Source organism: Hylobates moloch, unplaced genomic scaffold (assembly GCF_009828535.3).
Source record: "Hylobates moloch isolate HMO894 unplaced genomic scaffold, HMol_V3 SCAFFOLD_3, whole genome shotgun sequence".
NCBI classification, from domain to species: Eukaryota; Metazoa; Chordata; class Mammalia; order Primates; family Hylobatidae; genus Hylobates; species Hylobates moloch.
The window spans coordinates 136,928,312-136,955,494 of NW_026652278.1; the positions used below are offsets into that span (position 1 = coordinate 136,928,312).

General features: G+C 40.9%; 1 protein-coding gene across 7 annotated transcripts in view; it reads right to left on the reverse strand.

The window, feature by feature from the left end:
• Positions 1-27,183, reverse strand: part of ZNF827 (zinc finger protein 827) — a 176,646-nt gene that overhangs the window by 75,850 nt on the left and 73,613 nt on the right. For all 7 annotated transcript variants that reach the window (XM_058436790.1, XM_032147887.2, XM_058436792.1 and 4 more), the window contains 2 exons: positions 11,012-11,251; positions 7,993-8,050 (listed from right to left, as the gene is read on the reverse strand). In XM_058436790.1, coding sequence (XP_058292773.1) covers positions 7,993-8,050; positions 11,012-11,251 — 298 coding nt within the window. The remainder of the gene's footprint in view (positions 1-7,992; positions 8,051-11,011; positions 11,252-27,183) is intronic.

Here is a 27,183-nt window from a genome sequence, read left to right on the forward strand (position 1 = left end):
ATGCCTGTAGTCCCAGCTATATGAGAGGCTGAGGTGGGAGGATCACTTGAGCCCAGGAGGTAGAGGCTGCAGTGAGTGGAGACTGTGCCACTGCACTCCAGCCTGGGCGACAGGGCAAGACCTTGTCTCAAAAAAAAAAAAAAAAACAAACAAAAAACAAAAAACAAAAACAAAACCATACACACACACACACACACACACACACGAGCAAATACAAATGTCTCCCCATGAACAAAATGCTTAAGAGCACTGGAATCAATAAATCAAAGACTTTAAATGGAAGATATAATTTTTCACCCTCCAATCATTAAAAAAATTTTGATGATAAGCACAGAGTTGATCGGGCCTTTGAAACATTCTCTGTCTCCCTCTGTCTCTGTCTCTCATGAAAACTGTTAGAATTGCAGATTCAATCTTTTTAAAAGTCATTTTGACAATTCGTACCAATAGCCTGAAAAATGTGATACTGTTTTGAGTCATTTTATCCCACCATTGTTTATATTAACAATTTTTTGGGGGGGACCCTCGATATTCAATAACAAGGGACTGATTAAATAAATTGTAACACAGGCAAACCTGAATACTATGCAAACATTAAAAGAATAACATTGAGAATGTCCATGGAAAAATGGACAATCTTATATATTGCTAGGTGAAAACAGAAGATTATAAAACTGTATATGTAGTAGGACTCAGTTATACATATATAAATATATACTTATAAATATGAATTTATACATATATAAATGAAAAAAAATCCAGCAAGGATACACACCACCAACTTAGCAGTGGCTGTCTCTAGGTAGTAGGACTAAAAATACATTTTCTTTATGTGCTCCTATATTATCTGGAAATAAGTTACTTTTAAAAGTTAAAAACAACTATTAAATTCTACTGTTTAGGATCTTTTACTTTTGAAAAGACTTGGTCTTTTAAAGAAAAAGCTCCGAGGGACAGTTGTAAAAGACACAGGCAGAAACAACTGTATCTCAGTTATGACCCTCAGTATCAGTCTGCTTCAGTTTCAGAAGTCTGAAAGCTACGGAAGGAAGAGGTTGTATGCAATACTGTAGAAGAAAAATAGAGCATCTTAGGAACATATACGTATTTTTCATGTTTAGTATTTTCTTCTTTGAAAAGCATCAATGCCTCCTATTTCAGATTGTCTTAAAGGTGCGCCAACCTACGTATGTACAACCTAACACTACAACCTAGTATGTACAACCTAACACTGAGTTTTCAAGGAAAAGGTTCCTGTTGCTGCTGCTCTAGCATTCATGCACTGTGGAGCCAGGAAACTTCTCAGGACAAGGAGCACAATGCCAGGCCTTGTCAAGGGCTGCTGCAGTGGAGAGGCCAGACCGGGGGAGCCACAGCCAACCGCAGACCAAGGAAGTGAACCCTGCACATCCGGATACTCGAAATGTCAGCTTGTGGAGGATCTCCCGCAGGAATCTGACTTTATACACAAACAAAGACATTGAGCTTTCTGCTGAGGTGAGCTGAGAATGGATGAACTTAGTCTTCTCTGCAGTGATGCAAGCCTCTGTCATGTGGAAGTTACAGATGATGCTAGTGAAATGTGGATGGTCTCCTGGCCCACCGCATCATGCAAGAGGGCTGCTTTAGAGGTCAACCCTTGAAAGACTTGATATATTTCTAGTAACAATAATGAAGACACTCTTCAGAGAAAATTCCAGATAAGAACAGCACCTAAGCCTCACATACTTTTTGGTTATATCATTCTTGCATAACCTGCCAAAGGCAGCTAGAGGGGAACACAGTCTCTGGATGTCCACTGACAGAGACTTACCAATTTACACTACATTCCTGACTATTAGGAGTTATAAAAACAAGAGAGAATACTATTGCAAGCCAGTAGAAATAAAGACGGGAGTGTCCATGGGAAACGAAAAGAAAGGCACAGCCCTCTTCAGATCCTGAAAAGGAGATTTAAATTTGCCTCTTAAGAGTAACACAACACAGAACCATTCTGGAAGCATACTGTTCCAATATAACATTTCAGTATAGATGTCACGAAGGGAGGAAAAATGGCAGAGGGCAAATATCTATAGGACAATGGAGTAGAGGAATAGAACAAAGTACTGAGAAAGGGCTTGGTGAAATGGGAAGGAAAAACAAATCCAAATGGCAACAATGCACAGAGTAATTTCAGGCTGTGTGTGTGTGTGTGTGTGTGCATATCTCCATTGTTTTCAAGGATCAGTTTTAATTTCTTTGAAAAATAGAAACTCAAAGGTAAGTAGCAAAGTATGTATTGCCAATGAAAAGACTCTCAAGTCAGCATGTGTGTCAGGGCAGCTGCAGATAGTGGTGTAGGCTGTGCACTGCACAAAAGCACCATATCTAGAGGGGCATGATTAACGTCACAGACATCAGATTTATTGTGACCATATTCCAGTAGATGGCAGTGTACTAAGGGAGGGAGTCTTTTTAAAATGTACAATGGCACCATGAGGCCCCAAAACAGCCTTGACTTCACCAAAAAGAAATGAATGTCCTAACTGAAGGGACTCCATGGAATTAGTAGCAATTTCCATTCTTTAGAAATAGAATGCTCATTGCATTTAATTTTAAAGTCACAACATGTAAAGGGTAAAGAGAATATATGGAGACCTCCCTAGATATCAATTTCATTTGTTCTGTTTCTGGTTTCTTTTCTTAATTGCTTCTGTCTAATTCAGTGTTCTCTAAAAGTAATATTTTACTTTTTAAGGTAATATAACATTATTCTTTTATTCCTTCCAAAGAACTGAAAAGGGAAAATTGTGCAAATTGAGGTAGCACATCATGCTTTTACAAATTTGTGCAATTTCTATTACTGAATCATAAATATTTAAGGACACGCATCCGAACCATCACAAAGGAAAATTTTACATTGGATGATTTCAAGTGAATATGTCTTTTAGTAAACACTATTTGCCATTATCTAAATCACACAAAAATAGCCTGCATTTCAAATTCTGAAAATTGGGCAAATTAAATATTGGTCTGCACAGCATGATATGAGTCTATCTTTCTCTGATTTTCCCACTTCTGCTTTTTGTCTAGTAATGGAGAAAAGAACAATTCAGGCAAACTCTTCCTTGCTTTTGGAACAAAGCAAGCCAGGTGTGAGAAAGTATTTGTTATAGGCCTGCAATCTTATACCCCCATGGACACTGAATTATTAATGGGGAAAAGAGAGAACAAATAACCAAGAGAGGGTTCTTGGCAGCCATTGTTTGAAGTTCATGGTGTTACACAACATTGAGCATGTCCAATTCACCTGCCAGAAGCTATCTGATTCTTACTCTAGGGTTCCATTTTCCTATTTCGATCTTATCCAGCATCTGGCTGGGTGATGGTCCATGTCAAAGGATGTAGATCTTCTTTTTATTTCATTAAACTCTGAGATCTGATTATGATATCATGCCTCATGTATTTTCATCTACCAAATGATCATAATAGCTAGTTATCTGCTCCCTGCAGAACCTAGGCTTGTGCTGGGAAAGGAAATAGAAAAATCAGGATTTTATTAGTCTGAAATGTTCAGTCCTTCTGTTCTCATGGGTCTGGCCGGGACTCTCTCCTCATCTCATTTGTCAGATAGAGTGGCATTAAGAACACTCAGTCCACACACTATCTCAAAGGAGACCCACAGCCTTCTTTACACCTGGATTGAATTTTCTGGACTCTGAGGTTAAACAAGGAAAAAGACTGCTGTTTTAGCATTTACGGTGACGTTGCATCTAAAGGACTGATTCAATGGGAAGTGCCCCGATGAGGACACAAACAAGGGTGGAAGGACTAGGTTAAGGCACTGGTGAGCAGGACCACATGATTCAATCATTCAAGCTGCTAAGTAGATTGATTTTTCTGCCTGGCTACATGGTGTGCCTTGGTGGATTGTTTTTCTCCTTTCCTTTTGGGAAGATTATCCTAATTTAAGCAGCTGAGTCTAAGTTCTTAGGATAAAAAAAAAAACGGCATTCTCAAACCAGTTCTTAAAATGATGTCTGGGATTTGCTTCAAAAATAATCTACAGGGAGGGGGAAGTAGAGGAAGGAGATAGATAAAACATCATAAATCATTAATTGATGATTGTTGGATTGGATGACAGATACTTCTGCATATGTTTGAAATTTTCCATTATAAGAGTTTTTAAAAATGAGGTAGAGATCCAGCGATCCAGAAACTTGGTAGTTATTAGTTTCAACCTTTAGCTTCACCTAAACCCCTTTAAAAAAATTGCTAGGAAAGAATGCTGTCTCCCATTATTTTCACTCTCCTTATCTACCTATCGTATAACAGGGGTATCAACAAGGGTCAGAGCTGCCACTGGACAGGTGTGAGGAGGGAGGATTTGATGATGAGGAAAGTGCAGTCACCAACCCTTACGGGATGGAGAGTTAACAGCACACATCCGTGGACTTCATGTTCTCTTGGTGCAGGACACGGGCATCAGCACTCCCATGACTCACTGGCAAGCACATATTGGAATGCCAAGCTACAGAGTGTTTCCTCTTGGGCTGCTACACTTTTCCTTAGTCTTGTGGTTGAAATGAGCATCAAGATAAATAACGATAAACAATTGTGAGGGAAGCTGTGGGTGTATAAAAGGCAGGGATAGAGTCAGCTCCTTTCTTCAGTTTTGTGTCTCTTCTCCTCACCTCATGTCCTTGGATATCCAGACCCTAGGATCAGGAGATGGCAAAGAGTGGAGGAGCTTAGGCATTCATCAGCTTGAGAAAGGCAAGGGAAGGCTTGATCTCAGTGCTGTGCTGAGGCCGCCATCCCAGGCCTGCCCTTTACAAATGAAACTACCTTAAATATACCTAGCTACTCTCAAAGTGTGAAAAATTCTGAACTTGATTCCAATCATGAACCGTCCTTCTGAATGATCAGTTTCTTCTAGGAAACCAAACACAGAAGATATGATTACTAAATAAACACTCCATTAGTACTTAAAAATCTGAAGATACAGAAATTCAGAGGTTTGATGTAAATCTTTTTGAAATGTATCACAAATCACACCTTAAAGCATAATCGACACACCGATCTTGTACCTGCAAAGTAAGAGTTCCTTCTAAAACAGGAGTCAGGAAAGAAGAAAGAAAATTGGCATTTGTTTTTCTGTTCCTGATATCAGTTAACTCAGGTTAAAGAGGATTTTTTGGCATAAAAATTTTATTCTATTCCACCTGAAGTAATAAAGCGAGAGGTAAAAAAGAGATCTATTTATGGATAGGCTAATCAAGCAAGCTGCCCCTACTCAAAGGAAAAAAAAAAAAAAAAAACAGACTGAGGACTTTGTAGAACTATAAGCCAAGAATTCCTTAACACTGATTTCTAAACACCATATCATGCCGGGGCTCACAGGAAGAACCTCTTCCTTTGCTTTGGGCAAAAGATCTAATTCGGATTTCCTCTTACTCATAATCTCCCAGCAAGAGGAGAATTTAAGGATTGCATCATTTTTGCCAAATGGTTAAAAAATTTTTTTTCTCTTCTATCCTATAATCATGCTTCAGCTCCAGACAAGGCAGTTTAGGCTTGAGGCACATTAAAATCCTTGTATGGGGCCAACTTGGGGCATCCTCTTACCTCTTCCCAGAGAACGCCTGAAAAGCATAAAATAATATGGTCTTGCAGCACATCTTTTTGTTGTATAAATATTATGTAATCTTAAAGAGCCCTCAGAAACCTCCATAGATCATGCTAGTGGGGTCCTGCCCAGATCCTCCCTCTGGCATGAATGCACCCACCCCGGAGTTTGCTGTAAGTGTTGTCTGATAACTATAAGTGAGAACCGCTGTCCCCACTGGAACCCCCTAACATGGGAGGTTATACATCCCCTGCAGGGGATTACTTGAAGCTAGTGAACCTTCCTGGGGAATGGAGCTGAAGTTAGAAACCAGCTAAAACCACATCCTTGTCCTCAGCTCCTTTTCCTTCTCCTTCCTCTGTCTTCTGCCCCCATCACCTCCTTGCAGGTTCCTCTGAGAGCATTCCCTCAATAAAGCACTTCCATGAGAATCTCCATCTCTAGGGGACTTAACCTATAACACTTCAAGAATCCTATGGCAGCAAATTAAAATGAACATTTTTTTATGTTTAGTCTGCTGTCTTTCAAGGTCTACTAATCTGGCCAATTTCATCAATGTTTAGACCCACAGACACAAGCAGATATACTAAATAGCTTTAAGGTTAGATGTAGGAGGGGGCAGGATGGACTCCATGGGAGTTCACTTCTCCTATTTGGGCATCAAACTTAATATACAAAATAGCCTTTCCATCCCCCAAAAGCCATTTCCCAATACAATCTGCAGTCCATCTTCCTAGTCTCATTTTCTATCTGTATACTTATATACAGACACAAGACTAATACATACCACTATTCTGTTCTATTAGAACGAGGTTCCTTTCCCTAATACTATATAAACCCAGTGTGAGCCGATCACGGTGGCTCACCCCTATAATCCCAGCACTTTGGAAGGCCGAGGCAGGCAGATCACTTGAGCTCAGGAGTTTGAGACCAGCCTGGGCAAAATGGCGAAACTCCGTCTTTACAAAAAATACAAAAATTAGCAGAGGATGGTGGCATATGCCTGTAGTTCCAGCTACTCGGGAGGCTGAGGTGGGAGGATGGCTTGAGCCTGTGAAGTGGAGGCTGCAGTGAGCCAAAACTGAGCCACTGCACTCCAGCCTGGGAAACAGAGTGAGACTGTCTCACATAAATAAATAAATAAATAAATAAATAAATAAATAAATAAAATAAACCCAGTGTGAGGCAAGCTGGCTCTGTTTTAATTGCTCTTTGAAATTTGACATTCCTAAACTCCAATTAATGGAATATTTTTTTAAAACCTCAGGTTAAAGTTTAAATGAGTACTGTCCACAGGCCTGATGATGCTCTGAGGTCGATTAATAAGACACCAAAAAGAAAAATATCATGTACCTTTTGTTGCAAGAATTAGAAACAGAAAACCCAGCAACTGTTCCCATCAGGAAGAATCTTTCTCTGTTTGCTCAGGAAAGCAAAGTTCCTTGATTTAAGACTCCTTGGTAGCTCCCAGCTAGTTTCCACTTTTCCTAATTATTCATCCTAAAAATGTGTATTGCTCTTGATCATCCTGTAAAGCTCATATCTTGGGCTAACTCAGAAATTGGAGGGAGGTTTGAAAGTGGAGAATGGTCCTTCAAAGGTGGAGAATGCATTTCCCCTGAGCTCCTTTTCTGCAGTGGTGGGGTTTTCATCTGCTGGCTCTCACCTACAACGTTTCAGGTTTGGGTGGACTTCAAGGCTCCATGGGAGCAGCAGCACTGGCTGGTCCTCCTCTTCTCACAATGGCAGATGGATGGTGGGCAGCCCACATTGGCTAACCTCCTCAGACTGCCTTTGGCAAGTGTTAAACTCCCTTGTCCACAGTGGTGAATGATATAAATTTCCTTGCAATTTTTAAAAAGCATTATCTTTTTTCTGCCTTTAAAATCTTTGCCTTCCAAATAATGCTGGGAGGTTAAAAAAAAACTTGGGATATCCTTGGTGACAAATTATCAGCCTATAGTCACGGAGGCAGTCAGGAGCAGGGTTGCAATAAGACAGAAAGAGGCCTTCGTGAGATACAGACCCAGCCCCCAGTCCCAGCTGAGCCACCCAGCTCAACTCTCAGGCCAGGAGACTTCTGCAGAAAGGATGATAATAACATCTACTTCATAAAATTATTGTCAGGAATACAAAACAATAACATATGGAAAATTTCCCAGCAAAGTGACACCTATTAGATGTTTAGTACCTATTAATGGTCTTCCTCCTTTACTTCTGTATTGTTTCTACCAACTGAGAAATTCTGGTGGAACATGGTGGTAAAGGGTGTGACTCCTTTGAACCCAGTGGGAGAAAGAGGTTTGGGGAGCAACGTTCAACATGTAGTACGGGCTGGTGGCCCACACGGGGTGTTCTGGAGGAACCCACACAAAGTCGCCTACCTGGTGGTGGTCCGGATGGTGTTTTCTTTTATATGATTGTGCTCTTTGCTCACTTTTTCTGTAAGGAGAAAGAATGAAACATACACCTCTTAGGTTGTTCTCACTCAACTTGCATCTTTTAGCCTTAAGCAGAAAAACCCTCAACATCTCTCTTTGACCTTTGTGGTTTTCTTTTGATTTCTTTTTTAAATATCCAGATCCTCCCCATCTTACTGGAAAAGACAATCATCCAAAGCACGTCGATAGTATCCAGTGACTCACGCCTGTAATCCCAACACTTTGGGAGGCCGAGGCGGGCAGATTAGGAGGTCAGGAGATTGACACTATCCTGGCTAACACAGTGAAACCCCGTCTCTACTAAAAATACAAAAAATTAGCCAGGCATGGTGGTGGGCACCTGTAGTCCCAGCTACTAGGGAGGCTGAGGCAGGAGAATGGCATGAACCCGGGAGGCGGAGCTTGCAGCCAGCCGAGATCGTGCCACTGCACTCCAGCCTGGGCAACAGAGCAAGACTCTGTCTCAAAAAAAAAAAAAAACAACACAACAACAACAACAAAAAACAATCATCACTCAGGCCAGGTGCTGTGGCTCACATCTGTAATCCCAGCACTTTGGGAGGCCGAGGCAGGTGGATCACTTGAGGTCAGGAGTTCAAGACCAGCCTGGCCAACATGGTGAAAGCCCGTCTCTACTAAAAATACAAAAATTAGCAGGGCGTGATGGCACGTGCCTGTAGTCCCAGCTACTTGGGAGGCGGAGGCAGGAGAACTGCTTGAACCTAGGAGGTGGAGGTTGTAGTGAGCCAAGACTGCACCACTGCACTCCAGCCTGGGTGACAGAGTGTGACTCTGTCTCAAAAAGAAAAAAAAGAAAAAAAGAAAAACCAATCAAAGGGAAACAGTAACAAATATCAAATATCAAGTATGTGGTCTGATTCGAATGAGGCCTTGGTAAATATATATGTACACATAAACACGCACACACACATAGAGTTATGGGCAGAGACAGTTATTTCCACTGTATCTTTCCCCAGCTGAAAATTTCTGCTTTCCTCTGATTCAGCATGAAAACTGCAATTGTTGCAACTGTTCCGCCTCTGACTTTGATGACAACCTTTAAGCATTCTGTATTGTGAGGCCCCTTTGTGAGAGGGGATATAAAAACTGCCTAAGACCTCTTCGTGCTGCAGTCATTCAGTGCTTATTCTGATAAATGTCACAAGGGACAAAAAAATATCATTTAGACAAGAAGAGGTAGACCCTCCCTTACTGTGGCTTGAGGTCTACATCTATCAGCTGTCAGAAATTATTTAATGAGCTTTCAAGAACACAAAAGTTGAACTCTGGCCTTCCCAATGCAGTTCAAATGTGAGGACCCTACACTGACGGTCACAGCTGTCAATGGCTTCTTTTAATATCTAGAAAAAACCTGGCCAACTCCGTAAGAGTTTCAGATTTAAACAGCAGGGCAAGTAAAAAACTCTTAATCTTGTGGATTTTTGGAAAAATTTAAACGAAGATTTGCAACACCTGTCTCACACTTTGTACTGCTAGTCTGAAGCCACTGCATGCATGTGTGCATGGACAATTCCTTTCTGTCCACTCAACAATGACAACAAGCGTGAATTTGGATTCACAGCCAGTATTCTTTCAGAGAGCAGGAAATCGGGGCTAAATGACTTGTCTGAGGTCACCCAAGCAGTGACAGCGCCAGGGTGAGAACTCTCAGACCCAAACTTTTTAGCTGATAGGAGACTGTGACAACATACGGTTTAGAGACAGACTTTCTGAAAAGAACCACGCAGGTCACGCTTTTGCAAATTTTAACTCCTCAATCATTATTAAAGTTATATTGTTTTTAGATAAGCTTCATCCTTCGAAAAATAAATAAATAAAAGTAGTCTGTTTTGGAGCTTGCAAAGATCTGTGTGTCCTATTAAGTTTACAGAATTAGTGATTTCGGCTACTGCAGAGATCTGCACAAATACCATCCCTGTTTGAGGACCTGGAGGCCACCATTTTCAGCACCATCTGATAATTACACAGCTATGGGCTGTGTTGCCAGGTCAATGAGAAGGTGAACTATTATGGTGACAGATGGATTTTAGCTTTTTTCTCTTTCCTGGTATCTTCCTTAAGAGAGAATTAAATGGATGCTCTAAATGTGTTATCCATAAGAAAACAGAGTTTGTTGAACATTAGTAACAGACTTCATTGATGCATACACTTTAATACCGTAGGCCAGCGCTTGACTTTGGACAAGGTATTTGTATGTATTTCTATCCGAATCTTATATATGTATATACCATCAACCTCAATCATGTGCAAAAAAATAGAAGCATATTAAATTTGTTAGGGACAAATGGTATGTGGCTTGAAAGAGATGACAAAAGGAAAAACTTAGGTACTGGGATCCTTAACTATTTCATCCAGACACCTCACCGAGCTGGTAATTACTGCACTTTTCAATTCTAAGTATGTGCAGTACAAAAAGTTGGTTTACAGAAACTGTTCTGCTAAAGCTATAGCTGGAAATAGTCCTCATACCTTCATCTTTTGCTTTTCCCTTCGTTTTGTTTTTGTTTTGGCAAGATACAATAAAACCTCATTAATTCAGACCACACTGATTTGGAAGTCATAGTAATTCAGTCACTGTTGGAATAAATCGAAATTTATCTTTTGCACACTAAAAAAAAAGGCTGTTAATCAGATCAACTGCCTAAGCAAAATTAGAGGTGAGGTGTTTAGCCCAGTCAACAGGAATCATTTGTGCAGAATTGAATAGAGTTTTAATTTCAAGTGATTCTTAACTATTTATTAAGGAAAGTTTGGCAGGAATTCTACTTGGCAACACTTTATTAACTGTTAGTTTGGGCGGCAGTATGCGTGTTAAAGCAACAAAATTGATTTCTGTCTAAAAAAATCCTATAATTCAGGTTGTTTTTTTAAAAAAACTGTGTTAGAAGGGTTTTCCTTCAATGATTTCCAATTATTGACATTTTCCTGTGCATAAACATACCTGACAGTTGAAAGAGGAGCTCGGAAGCCATCTTCACAGAGATATCCTGACTGAAGAGGTTTCTCTCTGGGGGTACTCTGCCCTCTGGCATCTTCTGTAAGGGTTCGGTTTTCTCTCGCCCAATTAAAGTGCTGTAGCCAACATTCCGGCTGGGTGATATTGAGACATGGGAGTCCTGGATGTCAACCTCCATGGGTTCCTCTTTAATCTTCACCATCTGTGTTTCCTTGTAGCTTTCCGCTGCAAGTAGGTGAATGAAGAGAAACAAAAATACCACCATTTCTTAATTCCAAGCTAGACCCAGTTTCTAATCACAGAGAAAACCATGAAGATTGTGGCAGGGAAGAGAAAAGTGAGTGTGCGCGGCACACTGGACCATAGTTTGAAAACCATTGGCTCAATCATCTGATACCTGAAAAGGTAGGAGACTTCAGTTTTTTTAGCCCAGAGAGACTCAGGGGCTTGTTCGAGATCACACAGATGGCAGCAGGGCCAGGCCTTGGCCTGCAAGCTGGAGCCTAGGTTTCTTGACCAAGGTCTCTCACTACCCACATGTGCCCCTTCCTCTCTACCACACTGTTTCCAGAACTGAGAGAGGACATGGTAAATGTCTATTCTTGCTTTATAATGTATTAAATTCAGTGAATCAAATAAGAGCAAGCATCTTAACATTATGGTTTTCTCCCTCTTTTTTTTTTTTTTTTTTTTCTGAGAAGTAGTTTCACTCTTGTTGCCCAGGCTGGAGTGCAATGGTATGATGTGGGCTCACTGCAATCACCACCTCCCAGGTTTAAGAGATTCTCCTGCCTCAGCCTCCCAAGTAGCTGGGACTACAGGCACCTGCCACAATATCCGGCTAATTTTTGTATTTTTAGTAGAGACGGGGTTTCGTCATGTTGACCAGGCTGGTCTTAAACTCCTGACCTCAGGTGATGTGCCCGCCTCGGCCTCTCAAAGTGCTGGGATTACTGGCGTGAGCCACTGCGTCCGGCCTCTCCCTCTATTTTTAAAGCTCTGACCAATTGCTTTTCTCTCTTCTAGGGCACATACATTAATCAAGGATAAATAGGGTCAATTCAACGGAGACATTTGCACCTTGCTGGAGGTGTATGGAAGACCAACAGGAAGTTAACTGCAGCCCAAGGAGCAACACCCAGAAAAACAGCAATCTTACAAGTTATAATAATGGTACAATTTACTGTGTGTCATTTAGGTGTGGCTATTAGATGTTGGGTCTTTAGTCTGAAAACACATATTTGTTTTGTAAGGGTGGAGTGTCTATGTCCATGTATTGCTTAGAGTTAGTGATAAAACATCTTTGAAACAAGTTGGGACAATTAGCCCAGAAAATAACTTGGGTCACTATAAAACAAGGCCACACTTTCATCAAATTAATAATAATAATTAGGAACTAGTGTGTACTCAGCACACTGGGAAACAAGAAACAAAGAGGATTTTGATAGTTGAACAGGTAGATGATAGACAGACAGATAGAGTAGTGGGTTGAATTGTGGTCCCCCAAAAGAAACATCTACATCCTAACCACGGGAACTTGTGAATGCTAATGTGACTTTATTTGGAAAAAAAAGGTCCTTGCAGATGTGATTAAGTCAAGAATCTCAAGATGAAATCATCCTGGATTATCTAGGTGGGTTCCAAATCCAATGACAAGTGTCCTAATAAGACACAGAAGAGGACAAGACATAGAAACAGTGGAAAAGGCCATGTGAAAACAGACAGAGACTGGAGTGATGCAGCCACAAACCAAGGAGTCCCTGCAGCCACTGGAAGCTGCAAGAGGCAAGCCAGGATTTTCCCCAAGCGCCTCTGGAAGGAGTGCAGCCAGACCAACATTTTGATTTCAGACTTCTAGCCTCCAGAACCATGAGAGAATAAATATCTGTTGTTTCAAGCTTCCAACTTTGTGGTAACTTGTTACAGCAGACCTAGGAAACTTCAGATAGATAGACAGATAGATAGATAGATAGATAGATAGATAGATAGATAGATAGATAGATAGATAGATAGATGATAGATAGATAGACAGATACACAGGTACACAGATAAAACAAACAGTAAGAAGCAGTGTAAAGGAAGTGCTGACCTGTGGGACAGTCAGGAGATGTCATCAGGGAAACCTCATTGTTAGAAGCTGGGAAGGTCAAAAAACTGCTTTCCTTGGAAAGTATGACATGGGTGAACGTCAAATACATGTATATAGTTTATTGACTAGCAGTTAAAAAAAAAGAAGAGCATTTTAACCTAAATGATTAAAATTAATACAGTGCTATCAATAAGATCTTATGTAAGAAGAGTGTTAATTGCTCTTTTTCTTCCTGACATATTACACATGCTTCTCAGGGAAAACTGTTTGTTTTTTGTCAACAACTAAACTGCAGGCAAGTGTGCTATTTACTTTAGATCCCTCCCCCCTTTCCCTACTCCTGCCAAGCTGTTTTTTCTCTGCATGTCTGCAAAGCAGCTCATAAAAATCAAGTTCACTGATTCAGTCAGTCATGATAAAAAAAAAATTTTAAATTTTTTTAAAAGAAGAAAGCTGCCCAAGATACACGCTTAGCTTCTCTGCCTTTACTTCCAGTCCATCTGATTCTTCCCGGAGAACTGATCTTCCTCCCTCAAGCCCCTTAGGGATCTGGTGACCTCACAGCCATCCTGACCTCCAGCCAGATCAGCCACCCTCATGGGCAGTCACAACACATCTTCCCTCATCATGCTTCCCGAAAGTACCTAATATTTGGAAAATAAACAGTGGGGTCAGTGTCATAGGTACATAATGATGCCTCTGAATCTTGCACTGGGAAGTCATTCTAAGGCCTGGGGACAAACACAAAATAATACTAGGACAAATACAAAGGGATTCACTTAGTTTAAAAAAATCTTGACACTATAAAAAGCAAAGCCAGAAAGAAGCTCTGTTATTTATCTTCTCCTCACACCTCATACCACCCTGCCTCATTTCCCTAGTTTTGACCATGGAATAAAAAATCACCTGGCTATTTGCACCACTACATTTAATGAAATTAGTTTTTAAAAGCTTCCTGGGATCACATCAAGTATGATTTACATGAAGTGCTCTCTGCTCTTTCTTATGACAACCCTTGCCCTTTCAAGAATGCACAAAACACTGATCACTGATAAAAAGCCTTTGACCTTCTTAATTTACTTGACAGATTCCAGACTCAGGGAGAGGAGTTTTCAGACTAACATCTCAATGAGCAAGTGAAACAATGGACAAATAATACAGTAAATATCATAGTCCTTTCTCTTCCATGCAATAGCATTATTGCCAAGTGTTTTCTTGGCTTTTCTTTTCAAGCAGGATTTCTCAACCTTGGTACTACTGACATTTGGGGCTGGATAATCTTTGTTGTGGGGGACTATATTGTGCATTGTAGGATGTTTAGCAACATCCTTGGTCTCTCTACCCACTAGATACCAGTAGCATTATCCTCTAGCTTTTTTTTTTTTTTTTTTGGTAAGAGATGGAGGTCTCACTACGTTGCCCAGGCTGGAGTGCAGCGGCTATTCACAGGTGTGGTCACAGCACACTGCAGTCTCAAATTCCTGGCCTCAAGCAACCTCCTGCCTCGGCCTCCTGAGAAGCTGGGGCTACCTGCACAAGCCACCATACGGGGCTCCATCCTCTAGTTTTAACAACCAAACATGACTGCAGATGTTGCCAAATTTTCTTGGGGAAAGGAAAGGCAAAACCACCCTGGTTGAAAACCACGGCTCTAAAGTTTTTGCCGCATTCTAGTTTTTGCTCCAAAAAAAGTTCAATCACCACAGAAGACAAAGAAGAAAGAAAAAGCTCCTTTCATTTCTAGCCTACGCCTAGTATCAATCGCCATCTCAGCCAGGTTCCTGGACAGGCTGACCTGGCAACACTGGTTTCTGTTACATGCCTCACTTGGTCCCCAGGCCAGCTCTCTTCTTTTTGCCTGGGGTGTTCTAACATAACAATGGTTGAATTAATCATTGCTACTATCTCTTAGCTTTGTCTCCCATACCCAGGGACATGTCTACACATATAGGATTTTACTCTTTCCTGTACACACACAATGTGAATCCTTTTAGAATCTCTTCCCAAAATAATAGGACAAATAGTCATTTTATTCCAGGTGGTCTATATATTGTTGCTGCTGGTGTGGTGGTGTGCCTATAGTCTCAGCCACTCAGGAAGCTGAGGTGGGAGAATCTATTGAGCCAGGGAGTTCAAGGCTGCAAGGAGCAATGATTGTGTTACTTCACTCCAGCCTGGGCAATAGAAGGAGACTCTGTCTCAAAACAAACAAACAAACAAACAAATAACCCACAAAAAAAAAAAAAAAACTACCAGATATTTCAGAGGTTGAATGGGAAGGACTTGGTGGCTGACTGTAGTCTGAATTAAGAATGAAAAGACAGGCTGGGTCTGTAATCCCAGTACTTCAGGAGGCTGAGGTGTATGGATTGCATGAACCCAGGAGTTTGGAGACCAGCCTGGGCAACATGGCAAAACCCTGTATCATAAGAAGGTACAAAATTAGCTAAGTGTGGTGGCACATGCCTGTAGTCCCAGCTATTTGGGAAGGTGAGGTGGGAAGATCATCTGAGCCTGGAAGGTCAAGGCTGCAGTGAGCCCTGATTGCACCATTACACTCCAGCCTAGGCAACAGAGCAATTTAAAAAAAAAAGTCCCAATTAAAAAAAAGTGTCTCAATTAAAAAAAATGAAGAAACAAATGTGAAATTATGGATGAAACTTATACAGGAACTGGATGAGAGGCAGGTGAGATGAAAACAAAATCCTATGAATTATAAGTCTCTAAGGTTTGGAAGATAATATTTTTTATCTTCTAAACTAGGAGTTTGGAAGTCTTCCTTACTAGGAGTAAGGAAACTAGCAAAGTTGGGCTGAGGAGAAATTCAGGAGAAGAAGTTCTGTTTTGCCTAAGTATTCAAGATTCCCACAGGAAGTGGAGGTTGTGATGGCTTTCAGATGGGAAGGGAAGGACATTTGTGACACGGAGATGGGAAGTCATTTGAATTCATGGGACAGAGTGAGGTCTGCAAAAGAGAGCGAGCAGACAGCAGTGGATGGGGTGGAACTGTTATTACCTACCCTTAAGAGGAGGAGGAAGAAAAGAGCAAGGAAGAGATAGAGAGGGAATAGTCCCACCTGGTGTGGTGGCATAGAAGCCAGGAGAGAAGCAGGAGGCTCTGCAGGTGCCACGTGAGCTTCCTGCGCTCTGTCTTCTTGCCCTTGGGTTCCTCCACCTGCACAACGATTCCTACTCTGTCCCACAGAAAGTCTCAGCCCCACCCTCCCTACCTCATCTCTGAGCACTCCTCCATGTGACGTTGTGCTCCTGCAATACTGAAATATTCCAGTTGCTTGAACAGAGCATGCTGCTCTTTGCCTTATCTTTTGTTATGTGCTCTTTCCTTCCCAAATATCCTGATAAAACCCTATTCAAACTTCAAAACCTTATTCGGATGTCCCCTCTGTGAGCAGCCTTCCTGTATCTTCCTCGAGTGGCACTCTCTCCCTTGTCTTTTCTATATCTAGAGTGTTTGTACCTTATAAATATTGTGATGTCTTACACAGCAACTATTTTGTACAGATTCATTTCCCCTCTGCACTGAGATCTCAGGGGAGTACTTAGTTCTTGTTCATCTTTCGGATATCCCCAAGGCAGCACAGGGCATGGCGCACTGAGCAAGTTTAATGCTATGTTTGCTCCATGCATCACATGAGGTGTGGCACGCGGGGGTGTGTAATGTTATCCTCCCTTCCTGGGCCCTCAATCTGCTGCAAACACTCATACATGATACAGATTACAACAAAATATGAAAGGATGGAACACTGGAAAAGGCACTGATATAAACAATATCAATTGGTCATTCCCTCTCGACTACATGCTATCATGATTTGGAACTAGTATTGCAGAACAAGAAGCTTAAAAGAGCCTCTAAAAGCACTGCCAACTATGCCATGCTGACACTATTCACTTTCTAGAGTGATAGGCTTTTCAATGGGATAAATCAAAAATCTTTCATCTCCAACTTATGAGCCTCAAAGATACAAAGGTCTTGGATAGGCAAACACCTTCCACATATGAAATTTGATTCCTGCAGGTCTTAGGATTGATCATTACTTAAAACTTTGTGAACAAGAGTGCAGACCAAAAGGACCAATGAAGTCAAACAAATGATCAGGACCCAGAAATGAGATCCCATGGTAACATCTTTATCTTGGGCCTGGCATCCGCTGGCGTCTGATAAAGGCAAGATGCCTGCTCCCTTTGCCTTCTCTTTTTGCCCTTCCAAAACCACAATGGAATGAAGAATTGGGCTGGGTTTTCTTGGTTGCTCAGAGAATGGTTAAGCCCCAGATCTACTGGAGTGGAGGACAAGGATGGAGAAGAAAAGGAAATGTTTATTCCACAGAAGTCTGAAATTACATGTTTGGCTTCTCTTTCTTACAGAGAAGCAATGTGGAAGTGAAGCAGCCTCAGGCCCTGAAGCCATCCCCTCACCCTATGACTAGAGCTAGGTACCCAGTGCAATGGAGATACCTTGTATCTCCATCCTTGTTATGAGAATTAAGAACCCAGTGCTTAGATGCTGAATGTTATTCTCTCTTTTGGCTTTTTTACCCTACACTGTGTCTCCCTCTGTATCACAGAACAGAATCACAAGTTGATTGAGACAAGTTTTTTTTTTTTTTTTTTTTGAGACAGAATTTCTCTCTTGTTGCCCAGGCTGGAGTACAATGGCGCAACCTTGGCTCACTACAACCTCCACTTCCCTGGTTCAAGCAATTCTCTTCCCTCAGGCTCCCGAGTAGCTGGGGTTACAGGCATGCGCCACCATGCACGGCTAATTTTTGGTATTTTTAGTAGAGACAGGGTTTCTCCATGTTGGTCAGGCTGGTCTCAAACTCCTGACCTCAAGTGATCTGCCTTCTCGGTACCCCAAAGTGCTGGGATAACAGGCGTGAGCCACCGTGCCCCCGGCCAAGACAAGTTTTATGTTCTATAAAGGATCGGCTTATTATATGCTTTTTCTCCATGGGAAGTTATATATTAAAATCCATTTTTCTCTGCAGTGTGGCCCTTGGTGGGGAAAAGCTCCCCATTCCTGCTCTGAGGAGTGAACTTCAATACTGGGGCTTGCCCATCGGTGCTGCCACACCCCAGAGAGAGGCGATGCAAGCCCTGCTCCCAGGCCTGCTCTCCCTCCTCAACAAACTGGCCTTCGGTTCCTGGAGAAAAAGAGGGGACTCTTTCTCCATAAAAGAAAACAGTAGTGGGCACATTTTCCTTTAGTTATCCTCAATATATAAGAAACTTCAAGAATGGTAGCTTTCAACAGAAAACCATACAATGACCTCCAGTACACACACACACACACACACACACACACACACCACACATTTCACTCAGAATAGTGCAGGGAAAACTGTGCAAACCACGAGACCAAGCCAATGTCTATGATGAAGATGATAAAAAAATCTGTGTCAAATTAATTCTTTAATTAATTCATTAATTAATTGAATTAAATACTCTTTTCTGGTGGTGACACCAATCTTTACAGTAGCCTAAACATTAGAAGAATTTTGTTTAAAATGATAGAACTAGGATTTTCTGTATGCCTCCTCCTTCTTGCTGTCTCATGCACACACACACACACACACACACACACACACACACACTCTTTTTATTCCTAAAACAATTTCAAAGTATTTTATCAGAATTGATTTCTTGAATTTTATCATCAAAATCATAAAGTAACCAACGTTTTCCCTCTATATCAGTATAATACCTGGAAATTTAGGAAGGAAAGTTAACAAATGTCTTTAGAATTAGCTATGCAAATTAGAATTCATAATTAAGTAGACAGAGGTGAGCAGGGGATCAACTTAGAGTCAATTTTAGAAAAACACCTGAGAAGCACCAGGTATTCTATTTTGCTAACTGTTTTGAACTTGCAAAGCACAAACATGTCTTAAAAATGCTGAGCTCAAACTTTACAGGTAAAAACGAGTTAGTGAGACTTGGAATTTCTTTCTGGGGTACATGAAACATATCATTTTCCACAAGATCAAAACGCTTGTTGCTTTACTCTTACGTAGATTTTTAAATTAGTCTTGTGTCCTCTACACCAGTTATCAATGCAACAGGTCCTCGACTGAGCTACCTCAGTTGGATATCTGCATATGTTTTCAGACTGGCCACAACAGTATGCCCACACCTGCAGTATGAGTTTTCAACTTGATTCTGGTGACCAGATATCAGAATACGTCCCTCAAACATAACAAATTCTGCACTCAGTTTCACTTTCGTCCAAATCAAAATCAAAATTAAAATCCTTCAGTTGCTGGGAGCTCAGAGAGATTAGCTTTGGCAGCCCAGCAGATGATGTGGGGTGGCTCAGTCATTAGCTGTTGAACTTTGAGCGTCCTGGTGTTAAATGTAGAACCTCTCCCAATCATCTTGTTTTCTTTTCATTTAATAATTTCACTAGAAATTAGCTAAAGAGGTGCATTTGAACTGTATATATGCCATTTGGTAACATTCCGAATGATCTCATTTAAAAAAAATTAACCTATTTTTCATCTAATGTCCAGAATATACTTTTCTTGTCTCATATTAAAAAGGCAGAAAAAAGAAAAAAATGGAAAGGGTCAATTAAAGTATCTGATCTAACCTTAAAGCTATTTAACATTATTATCCTTTGCCATTTAATAAATCTAAGCCCTGTCCATCCTTATCCGTTGTGAATAATAGGCCTTTATATATCCTTCCATGAACCAGAGTGCTGGTGTGTGTGCATGTGTGAGAGTGTGTGTGTGCGTGTGTGTGTGTGCATGCGGGTTCTAAACAGGATTCCTGGCAATGGTACATGCCTATAATCCCAGCCCTTTGGGAGGCTGAGGCAGGAGGACCACTTTTAATAAAGATGTTTTTCAAAATGAGACGGTACATTAAAATCAGTCTAGAAATCCCCTCTAAAACATAAAAATCTAAAATATACAAAATTCTGGCCAGGCACAGTAGCTCACACCTGTAATCCCAGTGCTTTGGAAGGGCAAAGTGGGAGGACTGCTTGAGGTTAGGAGTTCAAGAACAGCCTGGGTAACATAGCGAGATCCAGTCTCCACAAAAGATAAAAATCAAAAAATTAGCTGGGCTTGGTGGCACATGCCTGTAGTCCCTGCTACTTGGGAGGCTGAGGTGGGAGGATAGCTTGAGGCCAGGAGTTTGTGGCTGTAGTGAGTTGTAATCGTGCCACTACACTCCAGCCTGGGTGACAGAGAGAGACCCTGTCTCAAAAAAAAAAAAAAAAAAAAAAGAAAAGAAAAGATAAATGATGAAAAAATAAACAACTCCTGAAAGATTCAGTAGAATCCCTGCTACCATAAAAAATTACCAAAAAGCAAAGGCCATCTCTGTCAATTGATGGGTTGGCCATTGCTTTATGCACAGAGGGATTCCTTAATGCCCAAGGAGGGAAAGCAGCAAAAGAAGTTTTATTTTAATAGCTGAGAGTTTGCCAATTTTTCAAGGACTTTCCACGTCCAGAGGGTCAAAGGGGTTCAGTATATGCAGACAAGTTTAACATACTTTTCTTATGTGGTGCTACATATTACTAATATGCACTAGTATATAACACTAGTAGATACTAGTAATATTAATCTACAAATATTGCTACTATAAATAATAATGAATCTGTTGCAAGGATATTGCTGCTGAGAAGCCGTGACTACTTCACTCCTGTTGGTCAATGTTCCCAGCAAGCAGGGAACGGCTGATAAACATGCAGAGAGTGGAGAGTCAGATAATAACAGAGACCAGAACCCAGGAAATACCAGGAGTAAGATATGGTAGCAATAGATGGGGTGGGAAGGGAATGTAGGCTCCATACAGGTGAGGTCCTTATTCACTTTTGTATCCTTAGTGCCCAAACAGGGCTTGGAAAATGGTAGCAGCTCAATAAATATCTGCTGAATGAAAGAATAAGTGAAATAAAACAAAAAGGAAGGAGGTCACAAAGAAGAAATGGAAAGATAGGATGAGAAATATAGGGTTCATTTAAACCCCCAAGAAATCTTCACAACAGCCAATAATAAGTGAGTCCCTGTTTTTGATAGGGTACCCTCCCTAGTCCCATGACTGCGGGAGTCGTTGGACTGTGGGGTGGGACCTCCTGCTGGTAGATAATGTTCCCTCCGGGCTCTCACTTCCCCATAGTTTCTGGAGATACAGAGTGCATGGATATTCCCCTGATGTACTTTGGCTGTGTTTCAACCTTCTTTTCCACATGCTTTTTAAATCAAAGCTACTTACAAGTAGTGTAAGCGACTCATTTTAATTTCCCTTCCTCTCTCTGGTTCTCCCGTCCTCTCTAGAGCAGGTGCTGAAGAGCCAGGAACAGCCAACCAGATGGCAGGGGGAAGAGGACGCAACCCTTACACTGGACGGCGAGGCCCTAGTCACTGAACACTCACAGTTACACACAGGATTGATACCTCAGCCCTGGGTGTCTCCGGGAGAGCTGAATGTCAGGCAGGAAGAGCTTTCTAGTATGAACAATGTTTTGGAAGAAAATATTTTAAGCAGTATGATAGGATAAACAGGGTGCAAAATGTAGTGGGGTATGGCAGAAGTAATTGAAAAGATTTGTCCTGATTAAACGTGTAATTCTGTCCTGATGAAACTATCTTCCTAGTCCCCAGCTTTCTTCTTTCTTCTTCACAGCTCTTCGGAAAAAAAGTTCTAAAAAAGTATTACTTACATATTACCCAATATGATGGCTAAATAAACATGACTGATTTCCAAGTGAAGGTTCTTACCAATATTTGAATGTGCAGAGGCAAGAGATCCCACTCATATAATCGGATCCACAAATCAGTGCAATTTCACCTCTTGTTCTCAGTAATCCTTGGTTCTGTTGAGGGCCTCTTTCCCTCTTGAGGGGAGGGGCTATTAATGCACCTTTGGAAACATGCATGTGGACCACAGGGAGCTCTGTAAGGCTGTCCTCATAAATGCCCTCTACCTCAAAATAGCAGGAAGAATTTCTGGTAGCAAAAACAGGGAAAGTGTGTACATATGTTTAGGGCAAGGGTGGGTTTATGGGGAAAAGGATGGTAGTAGTAGGAAGTAAAGAAACAAGTTCATAATTTATTCTTTAAACAGTGACCCACGCCATCTGATTTTGTATCTAAGATAAAATGTGATGGGTCGTGCATAAATTCTATAACCTTCCCTCCTCTCTCCAGCTGTGGAGATAAGTGATACAAGCATATGGCAAGCCACAGGAAACCAGGAAATGTGCTTGAATCCAGCTGCTATCCCGTAGTTAGAAAAAAGGAAGTAAATCACCTCACAGCACAAACTCAGGATGGCTTAAAATGGGAAAAATACATACATGGGTGGAGTAAAGAGAAGAATTATTAGAAGGGAAGACAAAGATCCTTTCAGAAAGAATACCACAGGCCATTACAGCTTGATAAAAGGGAAACACTTTTAAATCATTTGTCTTTCTGTAAGAATCCTAAAAGCCATAAGAGAAAAATAATTCTCTTTGTGAAAATTTCCATTCTTGGACTAATATGGACATTCCCCTGCCCAATGGAAAGTGTCCATCACTCCCAGACTATATGCATCTTCCAGTGCGGTGCACAGATGCATTGAGTAGCCCTTGCCCCACCACGCAGTAGAGCCCTTGCCCAGTGGGTGACCCAGTCACTTGGCAGCAGATAAGCTACTTAGCAATGAGGATTCCCTTCTCTAGGGGTAGGTCTATGAGACCAGCATGTACCCAGATGGGCACCATATCCATGCGATTTAATTATGCATGCAAATATTCCCCTTCTTTGACATGAATATGTTAAAGGTGAAAGGTTAATATGGTGATGAGAAGAGAAACCACTGTGGAATGAGAATGCTTCTGATATCTCTTTAAGGAAAATAACGATTAAGCTCTCCCTCACAAGACTATAACTGTATTAACATATAGCCAAAAGGGCTGCTTGGAGGAACCTCGAAAACCTAGAATGGTGCAAGGTACATACCTTCTATCCATCAGGAAAACTTGTCCTATGAGTGAAAAATTGAGCAGATTGACTGGTTACTCAAATATTTGCAACCACACTGCAACTGGATCCCTCGGAAAATAAAGCTTCTTCTCAGAGTCGTCATCATCAAATCGTATTTACCAGCGGCCTCTCCGTTTGTGCCCCAAGTATGTGTTACCGATTAGGTAACATCTGTAGTCATTTACACCAGAAACAGAAAGTAATGCAGGAATCCAAGAGGAAGGCCTAGGTGTCATTCTTAATTCTTTTGCTCCATATTTGTAAAGGAAGATCTAGAGCCCCTCCGGCATGCCCCCACCCCAGATCCACCACCCTGCAGCCCTACCCACTCCCTGCAGCATCCAGACCCCTCCCTGCCCTAGTCCTGAAGCAGTCCAACAGAAAAGGAATCTACGAAGAAGGTGGAGCACATTAAATTCCTGTCAGAGTTCTTGCCTGGTTTCTGGGAACGCAAGCCAATACAAATTTTCGTGGCTATATTAACATATGCAGCTATGCGACAGGGAGATGTTAATAAAACAAGAGCCCTTTTGAGTCTGGTCTTTTGAATCTCAGGCCTTGGAGAAAGCTGGGTCAAAAAAGCAAAAAGGGTAGCCTGAAGCTTGAGGGCTAAAATGGGAGGTGCAGTGGCCCTGGCCTTGAGGGTGTGAGCTGGAACAGCTCCCATATGGGGCGGGGGAAAGCAGCAGGAGCTATTCAGGTGTATGGGTTTGAGGATTTGTAAAGGTCATGTGGAATTACAAAATAAACAGAAGGGTGCTTACTGGCCAGAGCGGGTGTAACACCAGGTATGGACAGAGAGCCTCTTGGAATAAGTTCCTCTTTGTAACTGAGAAAGAACCAAGTTCCAGGGCTGGCTGCATCCAGCTATTCTGAGTCTGTCCTGCTTAAATGGTCAGGTTAACAATACTGCTGTCTAGCCTCTAAGCTTAACAAGATCTAGACCTTCAAGAGAAAGTTTCTCTGGGTATAGAAATATGTTTTTTTTTGCCTTATTAAAGTGATCTATTCCCTGTTTGTATAACATATAGATTTGGTACTCCCAATATCTCCAATTCTCACTGAGTTTTCAAGGGCTAAAAAAAGTCTAATTCTTATTTATATTTCATTGTCCCCCAGGCATGGGAGATATATATATATAATTGCTCACGGTGTGTATGGCAATGAGGAAAGTGATCCAGCCATTAGTTGTAGGCCCACTGCTGCTCACATTCACTATAAGTCATTTAAAAAGTTGACATATAAATATTCTTTGCCATCAGACATATAAAGAATGCTACAGCAAATACGGGAGTCAGAAGGGTCCACTCCACTGAGGTATAATTCAATAAATTTGGTTTCACAGGCTTTATATCTCTGAAAATTAAATAGCACTATGTGAATATGAGACAGACTTTCCTTTTAATATTAAACAAGTCTGCATTTTTTACTTAATTTTTGGATTTATGGAAAATGTGATAGTGCTCACAAGCAACAAAAGAAAAACAGAGATAAAATGGACCTCATCAAAATTAAAAATGTTCATGCTGCAAATAATATCATTAAGAAAATGAAGGACAACTGGCAGAACTGGGAGGAAATATTTGCAAATCATATATCTGAGAAGAGACTTATGTCCAGAATACATAAGGAACTTTCAACACTCAGGAATAAAAACAAATAACCCAATTTAAAAAGTAAGAAAATAACTTGAATAGACACTTCTCCAAAGAGGATAGACAGATGGCCAATAAGCACATGAAAATATGCTCAACATCATTAGTCATCAGGGAAATGCAAATCAAAACTATAATGAAACACTAGTTTATACTCTTAAGATGGTTATAATAAAAAAAGACAGACAAAACCAAGTTTTTGCAAGGATGTGGAGAAACTGAGACCCTCATCCACTGCTGGTGGGGATGTGAAATGGTGCAGCTACTTTGGAAAACCACTTGTCAGTTCCTTAAAATGTTAAACACAGAGTTAGCATTTGACTCAGCAATTCCATTCCTAGGTATATACCCAAGAGAATTAAAAACCTAAGCCCACACAAAAACTTGCACATTAATGTTCATAGTAGCAGAAGATGGCAAACAATCCAAATGTCTTCATAAACGAATAGATCAAGAAAATGTGGTATATCCATACAATGGAATATCATAAAAATTGAAAATGAATAAAGCCATAAAAATGAAGTACTCATTTACGTTACAACATAGATAAACCTTGAAAACATTATGCTAAGTGAGAGAAGCCAGACGCAAAATACTGCATATTGTATGATTTCATTCATATGAAATGTCCAGAATGGGCAAACCTATTGAAACAGTAGATTCGTGGTTACCTGGGTGGGGGATGGGGGTGGTGGGGATAGAGAGTGACTGCTGCTCATGGGCTCGACATTTTTGGGGGCAATGAAAATTTTCTGGAATTCGATGTAGTGATGGTTGCACAACTCTGTGGATATACTAAAAATCATTGAATTGTATACTTTGAATGGGTAAATTTTATGGTATATGAATTATATTTTAATAAATATGGGCCAGGCGCGGTGGCTCACCCCTGTAATCCTAGAACTTTGGGAGGCTGAGGCGGGCAGATTGTCTGAGCTCAGATGTTCGAGACCAGCCTAGTCAACATGGCAAAACCCCATCTCTACTAATATACAAAAAATCAGCCGGGCGCAGTGGCAGGCACCTGTAATCCCAGCTGCTCAGGAGGCTGAGGCATAGAATTGCTTGAACCCAGGAACCCACTGCATTCCAGCCTGTGCAACAGGATGAAACTCTGTCTCTCACACACACACACACACACACACACACACACACACACAGTTTTTAAAATGAGATGGGACATTAAAATCAGTCTAGAAATGCCCTCTAAAACATAAAATATATAAATTCTGGCCAGGCATAGTAGCTCACACCCGTAATCCCAGTACTTTGTGAGTAGCTCACACCTCCCAATCCTCCCAAGTTGGGAGGACTGCTTGAGGCCAGGAGTTCAAGACCAGCCTGGGCAACATCGCAAGACTTTGTCTCTACAAAAAAAAAAAAAAAATTAGCTGAGTGTGATGATGCACATCTGTAGTTCTAGCTACTCTGGAGCCTGAGGTGGAAGGATCGCTTGAGCCTAGGAGTTCAAGGTTACAGTGAGCTATGATCACACCATTGCACTCCAGCCTGGGTGACTGAGCAAGACCCTGTCTCTAAAAAAAATAATAAAATAAAATATATAAATTCTAGAAAAGCAGAATATGGATTCAATAAATTTCTTCAGGAACTCAAAAAAAGTTGAAATGAATACATGAATTTTTTGATTTTTGGAGTTACTAGACTGATTAGATCTACCTGTTCACTTTATAAGTGAACTCTACATTTAGCCTTTTATGCAAGCAGGTAGAATCATAAGGAACTAAGTACAAATGGGCGTCACATTGTCTCTACCACCTAACTAGATAACTTCCAAGTCTGAAGGAGGCAAATGTGAGAAGACAGTAACATAAAAATACGACATGTATTTTCCATCCTTACAGATTACTGAAGTCACACTGCTTAGAAAGCTTGCTAGACCATAATTTTCCAAGGGAAAATACCAAATAAGCAAATAAGTTTTTGCTCTGAGAAATTGTTAAGCTAAATCTCTAATTAATCTCAAATAATTGTTTAGAAGAGTCTCCAACATGGTCTTAGATTATGTAGAGGGGAGGTAGAGAAAGGTTTTTCTCCTAAATGAAAGCCAACGTTGCTCAGGAATAATCATGAAATTTAACAGCAAAGAACATTGAAAAAAGTAGTATTATCTGAGGCTTACAGCCAACACTATCTTGATTTATTAGGTACATGTGCCCTTCTAAAAAAAGGTTCCCAGATACCATTATTTCATAATAAATTAAAAAGAATCTTCACTGAAGAGAGATGGTTCTTTTTAAAAAGTAAAATGTACATTTAATAGAGCTTTGTTCTCTGTCAGCTTCAACCTAAAGCATTCTTCTCAGATGGATGAAACTTATTTTTCCAATTAACCATTTCCTCAGCACAGTGCTTCTCAAACCTTAGCTGTCAGAATTGCTAGGAGGGCTT